This window comes from Oncorhynchus mykiss, chromosome 18 (assembly GCF_013265735.2).
Source record: "Oncorhynchus mykiss isolate Arlee chromosome 18, USDA_OmykA_1.1, whole genome shotgun sequence".
Lineage (NCBI taxonomy): Eukaryota > Metazoa > Chordata > Actinopteri > Salmoniformes > Salmonidae > Oncorhynchus > Oncorhynchus mykiss.
The window spans coordinates 9,631,353-9,646,714 of record NC_048582.1 but is presented as its reverse complement, the minus strand read 5'-3'; the positions used below and the strand labels follow the sequence as shown (position 1 = coordinate 9,646,714).

Here is a 15,362-nt window from a genome sequence, read left to right as displayed (position 1 = left end):
ATATCTAAAAGCTCAAATACATTTTATACAGAAGACAATGTGATTGGCTGTCTGTATGTTATAATCAATCGTCATTGGCCATGTGTATGTTTGACTGACAGCTCTGTCCTTCCTCCCTCAGGTGTGTCCTGTGAGGACCAGTTAGAGGTATGGTGGGCGTGGTTGGCCCCGTAACCATGGCGACGTCTCTGTGGGAGGTTGTGTCCCTTCCTCCCGTTGGTCTACTGCTGCTCCTCTGCCTGCCACTCTGTCTATGCCAGCAGCCATTGGTCAACTTTGAGAGCCCGTTCCCACCCCTACTGGAGTGTACCAGGAAAGTTCATCCCATCGTCCCATACAAAGGTGAGCACATTAGATACTTTGAGCATTTGCCTGTTGTGCCGGATAGGCAGGGTTTTCATTTTTAAGAGTATGCAATTGGTTACGGTGCTCCAGGCAGCTCAGTCAAGCATAGCGAAAGTATTTGACAGATTTCCAATACCATTTTGTAAATCTACTCCTCACTAGCATCATCATTCCAATGAGACGTTTCACAATGGTTTGCTATTCACTGCTATCTCCTCTGAGGATTCTGCAGCCTCATCCTTCTCAATCACTCCTCTGCCCGGAACGCCAGCTATATGGGTCTGGCCCAAGAGAAACCGAAAGGACAGCAACATTTTGTGATTGTAGATAATTGGACTCCTCTCATTTCTGGAGCCTTTTCCCTTTTAAGAGAGCTGTCTATTCTTTCTCTCTCTCATCCCCAAAACCCCTCCCTCGCTCCTTCCCTCCACTGTCAGCTCTTTTCAGGGTTCCATTATCTAGAGAGAGAGAGAGAGAGAGAGAGAGACTACTTTCCACTCCATTTGGATGTCTGTTAGAAAGTGTCTGTCCTTTGCCAGGATGCTCCCCCCCTCAGGGGTGTAATTTCTGAAAGGGTTCTGAGGAGAGGAGGTGGGGGAGGAAGAGAGGGGAGAATGGCAAACTGTTCTGTCAGTCAACTGTCAATCATCAGACACTTGTCACACTTGTCACATGCTGGTTCAATGTGGCTGAGACTGGCATCACTATGTACCTCAGGGAACACTGCTGTCTGCTATTGTTGTCTTACTGGAGACCGGATGGGCAACTCTGATGTGGGTGGGACCACAAGAAATCTGAACTCATCATGAGGGGCCACTGTGGCTCGCGGGTCTGTGTACCCACACAGGGCTCCCGAGTGGCTCGCGGGTCTGCCTACCCACACAGGGCTCCCGAGTGGCTCGCGGGTCTGCCTACCCACACAGGGCTCCCGAGTGGCTCGCGGGTCTGCCTACCCACACAGGGCTCCCGAGTGGCTCGCGGGTCTGCCTACCCACACAGGGCTCCCGAGTGGCTCGCGGGTCTGCCTACCCACACAGGGCTCCCGAGTGGCTCGCGGGTCTGCCTACCCACACAGGGCTCCCGAGTGGCTCTCGGGTCTGCCTACCCACACAGGGCTCCCGAGTGGCTCGCGGGTCTGCCTACCCACACAGGGCTCCCGAGTGGCTCGCGGGTCTGCCTACCCACACAGGGCTCCCGAGTGGCTCGCGGGTCTGCCTACCCACACAGGGCTTCCGAGTGGCTCGCGGGTCTGCCTACCCACACAGGGCTTCCGAGTGGCTCGCGGGTCTGCCTACCCACACAGGGCTCCCGAGTGGCTCGCGGGTCTGCCTACCCACACAGGGCTCCCGAGTAGCGCAGCGATCTAAGGCACTGCATCTCAGTGCTTGAGGTGTCACTACAGACACCCTGGTTCGATTCCAGGCTGTATCACAACCAGCTGTGATTGAGAGTCCCATAGGGCGGTGGAAAATTGGCCCAGCGTCCTCCGGGTTTGGCCGGGGTAGGCCGTCATTGTAAATAAGAATTGTTGCTGTCAGTGACTGACATATTTTGGGGGTGGAATTGATCGCAGGCCTACAAAAGAAGCAGTTGCCCATCTCCCGCTGTATACAAACATGGCTATGGACTGAAGCCTTTTAAAGATGGCGTCGACAGAGAGGGCTGCCTCGCTTCTAGTCCTTTTACAAGCATTTTGCTACACTCCCAATAACATCTGCTAACCATGTGTATGTGACCAATAACATCTGCTAACCATGTGTATGTGACCAATAACATCTGCTAACCATGTGTATGTGACCAATAACATCTGCTAACCATGTGTATGTGACCAATAACATCTGCTAACCATGTGTATGTGACCAATGACATCTGCTAACCATGTGTATGTGACCCATAACATCTGCTAACCATGTGTAAGTGACCAATAACATCTGCTAACCATGTGTATGTGACCAATAACATCTGCTAACCATGTGTATGTGACCAATAACATCTGCTAACCATGTGTATGTGACCAATAACATCTGCTAACCATGTGTATGTGACCAATAACATCTGCTAACCATGTGTATGTGACCAATGACATCTGCTAACCATGTGTATGTGACCAATGACATCTGCTAACCATGTGTATGTGACCAATGACATCTGCTAACCATGTGTATGTGACCAATGACATCTGCTAACCATGTGTATGTGACCAATAACATCTGCTAACCATGTGTATGTGACCAATAACATCTGCTAACCATGTGTATGTGACCAATGACATCTGCTAACCATGTGTATGTGACCAATGACATCTGCTAACCATGTGTATGTGACCAATGACATCTGCTAACCATGTGTATGTGACCAATGACATCTGCTAACCATGTGTATGTGACCAATAACATCTGCTAACCATGTGTATGTGACCAATAACATATGCTAACCATGTGTATGTGACCCATAACATCTGCTAACCATGTGTATGTGACCCATAACATCTGCTAACCATGTGTATGTGACCCATAACATCTGCTAACCATGTGTAAGTGACCAATAACATCTGCTAACCATGTGTATGTGACCAATAACATCTGCTAACCATGTGTATGTGACCAATAACATCTGCTAACCATGTGTATGTGACCAATAACATCTGCTAACCATGTGTATGTGACCAATAACATCTGCTAACCATGTGTATGTGACCAATAACATCTGCTAACCATGTGTATGTGACCAATAACATCTGCTAACCATGTGTATGTGACCAATAACATCTGCTAACCATGTGTATGTGACCAATAACATTTGATTTGAAGCCATTCAGATCCAGTGACATTGTGTCATTGACATTGCCTGTATGTTGCTGCACATTTCCCTATGATAAATGAAATTATTCAATATATTTATTCATTGATCCATCTACTAGAGAATACAACTGTAGCCACTGCATATTCTGACCTGGTGTGAAACAGGCACAACTACACAACATTGTGTGAGTGAGAACTAGGTTAGACATCTTGTAAAGAGCTCATAGCAGCGTACAGTAGCGACTCTATCCAGAAGGGGATGTTTATGGTGTGATACGAATGCTGTCAGAAGTTGTGTGCCATTTTTCATTTTTAATATCGTCGACATTGAAAGGTTTCAGAGGGACTAACCTTTATGCAGGGTAACATTTCTCATTTTTGAAGGAGATTATTCCTACCCAGGGGGAGCATTAAGATTATTTTATGGACAAAGGTCTGTTTTAACAGTGTGAGGTTTGGGGTACTAGTGGTTCTGATTAACAGTCTGTCTGTGTTAGCAGAGTGGTGTGGACTTTCACATTTTACAATACTATCTCAATGGCTGAGGCTTTTTTATATTACAGTATTATGATTTTGAAATACACTTAACATCACCTGTCGTCTGTAGAAATGATCTATATATTAAACTGTTGCTGAGATACAGTACACTGAACTTTGTTGCAAGAATCTAGTTTAGGCTGATATCACGTCTATATGAGAACGTCTTTTCTCGCCTTCTCTGACTTTTCCCATTTGTTTTGAAGTTGTGTCTCTATCTCCTCAATTTAAAGTCCCCAGTTGGACGCATCTAAGCTAAACTGTTTATATTTGCCCATCAAACAGTCTTTCTATTGGTGCAGAGTCCCGAGCCTTGGCTATTTTGACTGGGTGTCGAGTTACATTAACATCAGGACACCAAAACAAACCCTGGCTTTATTGCTTTGGGTACATCCCTCCCTCCCCCCAATGACCTCTTTGTCTCCCCCATCTCTGTATCTCTCTCTAACACCCGCTCTCTCTCCCTCTCTCTCTCTGTCTTCCTCTGTCTCTCGCTCTCTCTCTCTGTCTTCCTCTCTCTCCCTCTCTCTCTCTGTCTTCCTCTGTCTCTTGCTCTCTCTCTGTCTTCCTCTGTGTCTCGCTCTCTCTTTTTTTCTCTCCCCGCCTCTTTCTCTCTCTCCCTCCCCCTAACTCTCCCTCTGTCTCTCATTCTCCATCTAATGAAGCAGGCTAGCGTTAGCTCAGCCTCTGGTAAGGGTCAGCATGCGTTTCAGCACAGGGCTCAAGGAGAGATTATCTGCTGGTTTGGCAGCTTTTGGTTTTGAGCCACCCGCTCTCACAGTCGCACTGATCTTGATATGATACAGATGTGTCAACATGCTACTACTGTGTTAGCCTGCTACTGTCATAATGGATCTACAGGAGCTGGTTTGAACTGATATCTCGTGAAAAATCAGTTGATGACACAGGCTGAAAGGCTCATCTCCATGTTCCAGGTAAAACGTCAGGGGAGAGACATTTCACACAGTCAGAGCAGGGCCTGAGCCAGCGACCGTTTAGTGTCAACTTCCCAACTGACTGGATGTTCACACTCGTTTCATCTCCTCATCCTGCTCTTCTTCCTTCCCTCCTCTTCCTCCTTTCAGCATTGAGTCCCTGGATGTCAGGATTCTCTCGTCCCGGAGTGAAGGACTTTTCCCAGCTGACCCTTGACCTGACCAGAAACCAGCTGATTGTGGGAGCTAGGTGAGATACACACACACACACACACACACACACACACACACACACACACACACACACACACACACACACACACACACGTTCAACCCACACACAGACCCCCTATTTTACATGTACACACACATCCAACACAACAGACTTTTGCTTGTTTCTTTACTGATGTTGGTTAGAACTCTCTCTCCTCTATCTTCAGAAATCACCTCTTCAGACTGAGTCTCAGTAATGCTTCTCTCTTACAGGTAAGCCGTTCACAGCTCTCCATGCTCCCACTGTTATTACACACCACATTACTTAGGGCTGTTTTCACTCTTCCAAATGGTAGCTAGGCAACCATATAGTTTGTTGAAATTGTAGAAGAGACCAGACACATCAGAGTAACTGTTGGCCAGTAGGCTCCGTTCCTTAGCTTAGTGGGGTAAGGTGGGGGTGGGGGGGTGGGGGTTAGGAATGTCAACACACTGAGGGTTTACTGGGCCAAATTGGTGTTTACCAGGGGTTACATCACACAGGAACGGGATCTACCCAGCTACCTTTACTCTGCCCACTCGCTCTCTGTCCATTTCAATTTAAGGGGCTTTACTGGCATGGGAAACACATGTTTACATTGCCAAAGCAAGTGAAATAAATAATAAGTAAAAGTGAAATAAACATTAAAAAATGTACAGTAAACTTTACTCTACATTCACAGAAATACTAAAGAAATGTCAAATTCAGATTATGTGCAAATAGTTAAAGTACAAAAGGGAAAATAAATAAACATAAATCTCTCTGGCTGTTTATCTCTCTCTGTCTCTCTCTCTCTCTCTGTCTCTGTCTATCGCACTCTCTTTCTCTCTGTCTTGCTCTCTGTCTCTCTCTCTGTCTCTCTCTGTCTCTCTCTGTCTATCGCGCTCTCTTTCTCTCTGTCTCGCTCTCTCTATCCCTTGTCTCCTCTCCCTCCCCTGATCCCTACCCTGTCATTGCTAAACGGCTGATCAATTTGATGTCAGTCATGAACTTTCTGTCAGATTTGTCCTGAGGGCCACGTCATTGCTTTCTTGGGATAATACCCATCAAACGTCTCCCTAAAATCAATCTGAATAAGCTGTTTTGGAAATGTCACAGTGCTGCAGGATGCACTAATGTCTTCCTGTCCATCTGGCCGTCTGGCTGTCTGTCTTAGGGATATTATAAATATATTCCATCTCTTACAATGGCTCCTTGATATGTCATTAACTGTATGAATTGCTTTTCATCAGTATACAACTAAAGGACATACCGTGAATATTACAAAGTACCTCTCTCCTTTAATGTTATGATTGTAGTGTTTTTTTCTCTACGAATTATGATCCATTTGTATCCATGGATACAAGGTACAATGATTTAATTTGGAAGTTCAAGGATGACTGCATATAACATAAATAATTTCTTACAAGGTCGTTTTACAATTTCAATATACAGATGTAGGATCTTAATTTGATCACCCTTTTTCAGGAGAACTTTCCTGCTGTGCAGGAAATTTGAACTTGTAGTATATTTCAGGTTTAAAAAGGCTTCGGTAGTTTGTAATTTCCACTTTGAAAGCGTTAGGTTTAAAATCCGATTTTATGAATTTGTGGCTGTGCTAGCGAGTGACCACTCCGCAGCGCTGCCTCCAGAACAACATTCATGATGAAAAACGCTAATATGCTACAAAGATGACCATTAATTATAATCCACATAATAATTAACATTTCCTCTTGCTGCAGGATTTTCTTCCTTCTGTAGCAAACTGGTTCAAATTAAGATCCTACATCTGTACCACTATTAAAAAGTACTGAACTTTGGTGTCAGTATACATCTAGGTACTTAAGGAGTGTAGTCAGTACACATCCAGGTACTTAAGGAGTGTAGTCAGTACACATCCAGGTACTTAAGGAGTGTAGTCAGTACACATCCAGGTACTTAAGGAGTGTAGTCAGTATACATCCAGGTACTTAAGGAGTGTAGTCAGTATACATCCAGGTACTTAAGGAGTGTAGTCAGTATACATCCAGATACTTAAGGAGTGTAGTCAGTATACATCCAGGTACATAAGGAGTGTAGTCAGTATACATCCAGGTATTTAAGGAGTGTAGTCAGTATACATCCAGGTACGTAAGGAGTGTCCTTGAACAATGAGCCCACTGACCGTCTCAATAAGAGTCTCATGTCATTCATCAATGCTATACTGAATGAACGGACAAGGAGCAGGCTGGGGGAGAGAGGGACATGTGTGACTTTGGAGGCCCTGGTCGGCCTATCAGAGCAAGCGAACCATGAATGACACCTCTGAGAACCAACTCCTTAATCGACCACTGCACCAGTGGCCACAATGGCATTATGCAAACACAGGGAAGAGTTTTCAGTTTGGTAATTCATTCACGCTTTGTCCCTGATCTTTAGAAGTAGATTTGGGAGCTCTGTTGTCAGGGGTGACTGAGGGAAAGACTTGGTGGGAGTGAGTTTAGCAGTGAACGCTCACGAGGCTGAGGCCAGTTTCAGTGGCTCCAAAGTAAAGCACAGTGAACGTTCACGAGGCTGAGGCCAGTTTCAGTGGCTCCATAGTAAAGCACAGTGAACATTCACGAGGCTGAGGCCAGTTTCAGTGGCTCCATAGTAAAGCACAGTGAAATGCTACTGTATCCTGTAAAGTGTGTCAGTGTAAGGACTCCCCTTAAGTTTGAGGGTCTGAGAGATATATCGGTTTAATAGGAAATAGGAAATAGTTTTTGCAGGTAAATAGTTAGAGCAGGTCAGCATTGTAATGGTAGGACACATACCAGTTTATTTATCAGCTATTTTAGTGAAATTAAATTGTCTTGGATGGCAATTTTGGGCCTTGAGATGTGCACACAATTGTATTTACTACGTTTGTTTACACTGATATTTATGGTGTAAACAAACCATGATTTACAGTTTCCCAGAACTATGATAACATTTCCCCCAAAATGAGGTGCTGCTTTTCACTCTCAGGACCACAATGAAACTGTAGGAACAGAGAATACAGTTGAATTATACTACTATTCTTATGCCCGATTATTTATTTACCTTTATTTAACCTTTATTTACCTTTATTTAACCTTTATTTACCTTTATTTAACCTTTATTTACCTTTTATTTAACCTTTATTTAACCTTTATTTAACCTTTATTTGCCTTTATTTACCTTTATTTAACCTTTATTAACCTTTATTTACCTTTATTTACCTTTATTTAACCTTTATTTACCTTTATTTAACCTTTATTTAACCAGGCAAGTCAGTTAAGAACAAATTCTTATTTACAATGACGGCCTAGGAACAGTGGGTTAACTGCCTGTTCAGGGGCAGAACGACAGATTTTTACCTTGTCTTCTCTGGGATTCGACCTTTCGGTTACTAGGCCAACGCTCTAACCACTAGGCTTCCTTACTGAACCCAAAAAACTATTCCTTGGAAAGTTATATGCAAAATAGGGGAACCTTGTGCAAATGTTGTTAGAACATTTTGTGTTAGCTGGATGACTTGTGTTTTTGTTTTTGTTTTTGTTTGGCCTGTGGTCAAGATCCAATTGGTGTAGCCATGGTGATTAGACTGGAGTGATTGAGTTGGGGGGAGTAACCATGGTGATTAGACTGAGTGATTGAGTTGGGGGGAGTAGCCATGGTGATTAGACTGGAGTGATTGAGTGGGGGGAGTAACCATGGTGATTAGACTGGAGTGATTGAGTTGGGGGAGTAACCATGGTGATTAGACTGAGTGATTGAGTTGGGGGAGTAGCCATGGTGATTAGACTGGAGTGATTGACTGCAATCGAGGACAGAGTATTTTTACGCACAACACACTTCAGCACTCGGCGGTCCCGTTCTGTAAGCTTGTGTGGCCTACCACTTCACGACTGAGCCATTGTTGCTCCTAGACGTTCCACTTCACAATAACAGCAATTACATTTGACCGGGCAGAAATTTGATGAACTGACTTGTTGGAAAGGTGGCATCCTATGATGGTGCCACGTTGAAAGTCAGTATGGGTCATTCTACTGCCAATGTTTGTCTATGGAGATTGCATGACTGTGCGCTCAATTTTATACACCTGTCAGCAACGGGTGTTGATTAAAAAAGGTGTCCACATACTTTTTGTGTATGTGTATGTATAGTAGTATATACAGTACATATCCCATACTAAATCTGATTTAGCAAGGATCCAATCTACACATTCTGTCCACGTTATGGTGCACACGTTTATATGTCATTTTTTAAATGTAATTTTCTTCTCTAGGCAGTAGAATGGGGACCAGATGAAGACACCAAGCGGTCCTGTCAGAGCAAAGGAAAGACAGAGGTATTATAGCTGTCTGGCAGTTCTGGACACTTTAGATAGAGAAAGACAGACCACTGGTAGAATTCTACATTAAAGGGGCTGCCTTCACCAGAGATATTTAGATAGAGAAAGACAGACGACTGGTAGAATTCTACATTAAAGGGGCTGCCCTCACCAGAGATATTTAAATAGATAAAGACAGACGACTGGTAGAATTCTACATTAAAGGGGCTGCCTTCACCAGAGATATTTAGATAAAGAAAGACAGACGACTGGTAGAATTCTACATTAAATGGGCTGCCCTCACCAGAGATATTTAAATAGATAAAGACAGACGACTGGTAGAATTCTACATTAAAGGGGCTGCCCTCACCAGAGATATTTAGATAAAGGCAGACGACTGGTAGAATTCTACATTAAAGGGGCTGCCCTCACCAGAGATATTTAGATAAAGGCAGATGACTGGTAGAATTCTACATTAAAGGGGCTGCCCTCACCAGAGATATTTAGATAAAGGCAGACGACTGGTAGAATTTTACATTAAAGGGGCTGCCCTCACCAGAGATATTTAGATAAAGGCAGACGACTGGTAGAATTCTACATTAAAGGGGCTGCCCTCACCAGAGATATTTAGATAAAGGCAGACGACTGGTAGAATTCTACATTAAAGGGGCTGCCCTCACCAGAGATATTTAGATAAAGACAGACGACTGGTAGAATTTTACATTAAAGGGGCTGCCCTCACCAGAGATATTTAGATAGATAAAGACAGACGACTGGTAGAATTCTACATTAAAGGGGCTGCCCTCACCAGAGATATTTAGATAAAGACAGACGACTGGTAGAATTCTACATTAAAGGGGCTGCCCTCACCAGAGATATTTAGATAGAGACAGACGACTGGTAGAATTCTACATTAAAGGGGCTGCCTTCACCAGAGATATTTAGATAGAGACAGACGACTGGTAGAATTCTACATTAAAGGGGCTGCCTTCACCAGAGATATTTAGAGAAAGACAGACGACTGGTAGAATTCTACATTAAAGGGGCTGCCCTCACCAGAGATATTTAGATAGAGAAAGACAGACCACTGGTAGAATTCTACATTAAAGGGGCTGCCCTCACCAGAGATATTTAGATAGAGAAAGACAGACCACTGGTAGAATTCTACATTAAAGGGGCTGCCCTCACCAGAGATATTTAGATAGATAAAGACAGACTGCTGGTAGAATTCTACATTAAAGGGGCTGCCCTCACCAGAGATATTTAGATAAAGACAGACGACTGGTAGAATTCTACATTAAAGGGGCTGCCCTCACCAGAGATATTTAGATAGAGACAGACGACTGGTAGAATTCTACATTAAAGGGGCTGCCTTCACCAGAGATATTTAGATAGAGACAGACGACTGGTAGAATTCTACATTAAAGGGGCTGCCTTCACCAGAGATATTTAGAGAAAGACAGACGACTGGTAGAATTCTACATTAAAGGGGCTGCCCTCACCAGAGATATTTAGATAGAGAAAGACAGACCACTGGTAGAATTCTATATTAAAGGGGCTGCCCTCACCAGAGATATTTAGATAGATAAAGACAGACGACTGGTAGAATTCTACATTAAAGGGGCTGCCCTCGCCAGAGATATTTAGATAAAGACAGACGACTGGTAGAATTCTACATTAAAGGGGCTGCCCTCACCAGAGATATTTAGATAAAGGCAGACGACTGGTAGAATTTTACATTAAAGGGGCTGCCCTCACCAGAGATATTTAGATAAAGGCAGACGACTGGTAGAATTCTACATTAAAGGGGCTGCCCTCACCAGAGATATTTAGATAAAGGCAGACGACTGGTAGAATTCTACATTAAAGGGGCTGCCCTCACCAGAGATATTTAGATAAAGACAGACGACTGGTAGAATTTTACATTAAAGGGGCTGCCCTCACCAGAGATATTTAGATAGATAAAGACAGACGACTGGTAGAATTCTACATTAAAGGGGCTGCCCTCACCAGAGATATTTAGATAAAGACAGACGACTGGTAGAATTCTACATTAAAGGGGCTGCCCTCACCAGAGATATTTAGATAGAGACAGACGACTGGTAGAATTCTACATTAAAGGGGCTGCCTTCACCAGAGATATTTAGATAGAGACAGACGACTGGTAGAATTCTACATTAAAGGGGCTGCCTTCACCAGAGATATTTAGAGAAAGACAGACGACTGGTAGAATTCTACATTAAAGGGGCTGCCCTCACCAGAGATATTTAGATAGAGAAAGACAGACCACTGGTAGAATTCTACATTAAAGGGGCTGCCCTCACCAGAGATATTTAGATAGAGAAAGACAGACCACTGGTAGAATTCTACATTAAAGGGGCTGCCCTCACCAGAGATATTTAGATAGATAAAGACAGACGACTGGTAGAATTCTACATTAAAGGGGCTGCCCTCACCAGAGATATTTAGATAAAGACAGACGACTGGTAGAATTCTACATTAAAGGGGCTGCCCTCACCAGAGATATTTAGATAGAGACAGACGACTGGTAGAATTCTACATTAAAGGGGCTGCCTTCACCAGAGATATTTAGATAGAGACAGACGACTGGTAGAATTCTACATTAAAGGGGCTGCCTTCACCAGAGATATTTAGAGAAAGACAGACGACTGGTAGAATTCTACATTAAAGGGGCTGCCCTCACCAGAGATATTTAGATAGAGAAAGACAGACCACTGGTAGAATTCTATATTAAAGGGGCTGCCCTCACCAGAGATATTTAGATAAAGACAGACGACTGGTAGAATTTTACATTAAAGGGACTGCCCTCACCAGAGATATTTAGATAGATAAAGACAGACAACTGGTAGAATTCTACATTAAAGAGGCTGCCCTCACCAGAGATATTTAGATAAAGACAGACGACTGGTAGAATTCTACATTAAAGGGGCTGCCTTCACCAGAGATATTTAGATAGCTTCAATGAAGTGTACCAGAAGCTGTACTAACCTTGTACAGGAAGAAATGAATAGACTATTGTATGGTGGTGTTATGACATCTTTGACCTCCCGTGTTCCCGTCCCCGCAGGATGAATGTCAGAACTACATCCGGGTCCTGCTCATCACCGGGAGGCGGATCTTTACCTGTGGAACCAACGCCTTTACCCCCGTCTGCACCACCCGGCAGGTGAGAGAGAGAGGGAGAGGAGGATAAAGATAGAGTTGAAGGAGATGAGAGAGGAGTAACAGGAGAGGGGGGTGAGAGAGTAACAGGAGAGGGAGATGAGAGAGAGGAGTAACAGGAGAGGGAGAGGGAGATGAGAGAGGAGTAACAGGAGAGGGAGAGGGAGATGAGAGAGGAGTAACAGGAGAGGGAGATGAGAGAGAGGAGTAACAGGAGAGGGAGAGGGAGATGAGAGAGGAGTAACAGGAGAGGGAGAGGGAGATGAGAGAGAAGTAACAGGAGAGGGGGTTGAGAGAGGAGTAACAGGAGAGGGAGATGAGAGAGAGGAGTAACAGGAGAGGGAGATGAGAGAGAGAGGAGTAACAGGAGAGGGAGAGGGAGATGAGAGAGAGGAGTAACAGGAGAGGGGGGTGAGAGAGGAATAACAGGAGAGGGAGATGAGAGAGGAGTAACAGGAGAGGGAGATGAGAGAGAGGAGTAACAGGAGAGGAAGAGGGAGATGAGAGAGGAGTAACAGGAGAGGGAGAGGGAGATGAGAGAGCAGTAATAGGAGAGGGGGGTGAGAGAGGAGTAACAGGAGAGGGAGATGAGAGAGAGAGGAGTAACAGGAGAGGGAGATGAGAGAGAGGAGTAACAGGAGAGGGAGATGAGAGAGGAGTAACAGGAGAGGGGGGGATGAGAGAGAGGAGTACCAGGAGAGGGAGATGAGAGAGGAGTAACAGGAGAGGGAGATGAGAGAGGAGTAACAGGAGATGGAGATGAGAGAGGAGTAACAGGAGATGGAGATGAGAGAGGAGTAACAGGAGAGGGGGATGAGAGAGAAGTAACAGGAGAGGGAGATGAGAGAGGAGTAACAGGAGAGGGGGATGAGAGAGGAGTAACAGGAGAGGGGGATGAGAGAGGAGTAACAGGAGAGGGGGATGAGAGAGGAGTAACAGGAGAGGGGGGATGAGAGAGGAGTAACAGGAGAGGGGGGATGAGAGAGGAGTAACAGGAGAGGGGGGATGAGAGAGAGGAGTAACAGGAGAGGGAGATGAGAGAGGAGTAACAGGAGAGGGAGATGAGAGAGGAGTAACAGGAGAGGTAGATGAGAGAGGAGTAACAGGAGAGGGAGAGGGAGATGAGAGAGGAGTAACAGGAGAGGGAGATGAGAGAGGAGTAACAGGAGAGGGAGATGAGAGAGGAGTAACAGGCGAGGGAGATGAGAGAGGAGTGACAGGAGAGGGAGATGAGAGAGGAGTAACAGGAGAGGGAGATGAGAGAGGAGTAACAGGAGAGGGAGATGAGAGAGGAGTAACAGGAGAGGGAGATGAGAGAGGAGTAACAGGAGAGGGAGATGAGAGAGGAGTAACAGGAGAGGGAGAGGGAGATGAGAGAGGAGTAACAGGAGAGGGAGATGAGAGAGGAGTAACAGGAGAGGGAGATGAGAGAGGAGTAACAGGCGAGGGAGATGAGAGAGGAGTAACAGGCGAGGGAGATGAGAGAGGAGTGACAGGAGAGGGGGGATGAGAGAGGAGTGACAGGATGGAGCACTCTGTTCACGATGTTGAACAGCAAACCACTGACCCACACGACGCCACGACACGCTTTCTGACATCTGCCGGTACAGTAGAATCCGGGATTCATCCGTAAAGAGCACACTTCTCCAGCGTGCCAGTGGCCATCCTAGGTGAGCCTTTGCCCACTGAAGTCGGTTACGACGCCGAACTGCAGTCAGGTCAAGACGACAAGAACACAGATCAGCTTCCCTGAGACGATTTCTGGCAGTTTGTGCAGAAATTATTTGGTTGTGCAAACCCACAGTGTCATCCGCTGTCCGGGTGGCTGGTCTCAGACGAAGAAGCCGGATGAGGGCTGGCGTGGTTCGCGGTTGTAAGGTCAGTTGGACCTGCTGCCAAACGACGTTGGAGTGGGCTTATGGTAGAGAAATGAACATTCACTTCTCTGGCAACAGCTCTGGTGGACATTCCTGCAGTCAGCATGCCAATTGCACCCCCCTCAAAACTTGAGACATCTGTGGCATTGTGTTGTGTAACAAAACTGCACATTTTAGAGTGGCCTTTTATTGTCCCCCACATAAGTATGGAACATTTCTGGACATTTCTGGGATCTTTTATTTCAGCAGATGAAACATGGGACCAACACTTTCCATGTTGCGTTTCTATTTTTGTTCAGTATAGAATTAAGTAATGTTTTGGCCATGCATACTATATAGCAGGTGTCTGCGCCAAAACCGTAACAAATCTGTTCTCCAGTATTCCCACGAGTAAAAGAGGAGACATGATTGTGTCTCAATGTAATCAACGTATGAAGGGATTGTTATTTTCAAATACAATTAATTTTTCGGCTTAGTTGTGGTCTGTTTACAGTGTAAAAATTATAATAATTATGTTCCGGTCCCCTGACATCCGCTCTGACAAAAATCATCCCTTAGCTGAATGGAGTGGCCTGTTCCTGCTGTTTAGGATCCTAGTATGGACATCTGGACATACCTCTATCTAAACACCCTCTATCCTCACCCTTCTTCCATCCTCTTCCAGATAGGAAACATCAGTCGGGTGATGGACACGGTGAACGGGGTGGCGAGATGCCCCTACGACCCGCGTCACAACTCCACTGCCATGGTAACAGAGAAGGGCGAACTCTACGCCGCCACTGTCATCGACTTCTCGGGTCGTGACCCCGTCATCTACCGTAGCCTTGGTAACATGCCGCCGCTGCGAACAGCCCAGTACAACTCCAAATGGCTCAACGGTAAACACTCATGTGTACCATACACTCTTTGAAAAAAAGAGAACCCTTTGAAGAACCCTTTTTGGTTCCAGGTAGAACCCTTTTGGGTTTGATATAGAACCCAAAAATGGTTATCCTATAGGGACAGCCGAAGAACCCTTTTGGAACTATTTTGTCTAATAGTGTAGGAATAGAATTACAATTGGATCATGACTGTACTTCCTGCTTTGCTTCCTGGTTATGGGTACATTCAATATGGCTGCCGGTCCACACATCAGGG

At 45.0% G+C, this 15,362-nt stretch overlaps 1 protein-coding gene across 2 annotated transcripts in view; it reads left to right on the top strand.

Moving 5' to 3' along the window:
* LOC110496916 (semaphorin-5B-like) overlaps nucleotides 1-15,362 on the top strand; it is a 101,793-nt gene that overhangs the window by 42,019 nt on the left and 44,412 nt on the right. For both annotated transcript variants that reach the window (XM_036951746.1, XM_036951745.1), the window contains exons 2-7: nucleotides 122-342; nucleotides 4,769-4,868; nucleotides 5,059-5,104; nucleotides 9,121-9,183; nucleotides 12,254-12,352; nucleotides 14,890-15,103. In XM_036951746.1, coding sequence (XP_036807641.1) covers nucleotides 150-342; nucleotides 4,769-4,868; nucleotides 5,059-5,104; nucleotides 9,121-9,183; nucleotides 12,254-12,352; nucleotides 14,890-15,103 — 715 coding nt within the window. In that variant the 5' untranslated portion in view covers nucleotides 122-149. The remainder of the gene's footprint in view (nucleotides 1-121; nucleotides 343-4,768; nucleotides 4,869-5,058; nucleotides 5,105-9,120; nucleotides 9,184-12,253; nucleotides 12,353-14,889; nucleotides 15,104-15,362) is intronic.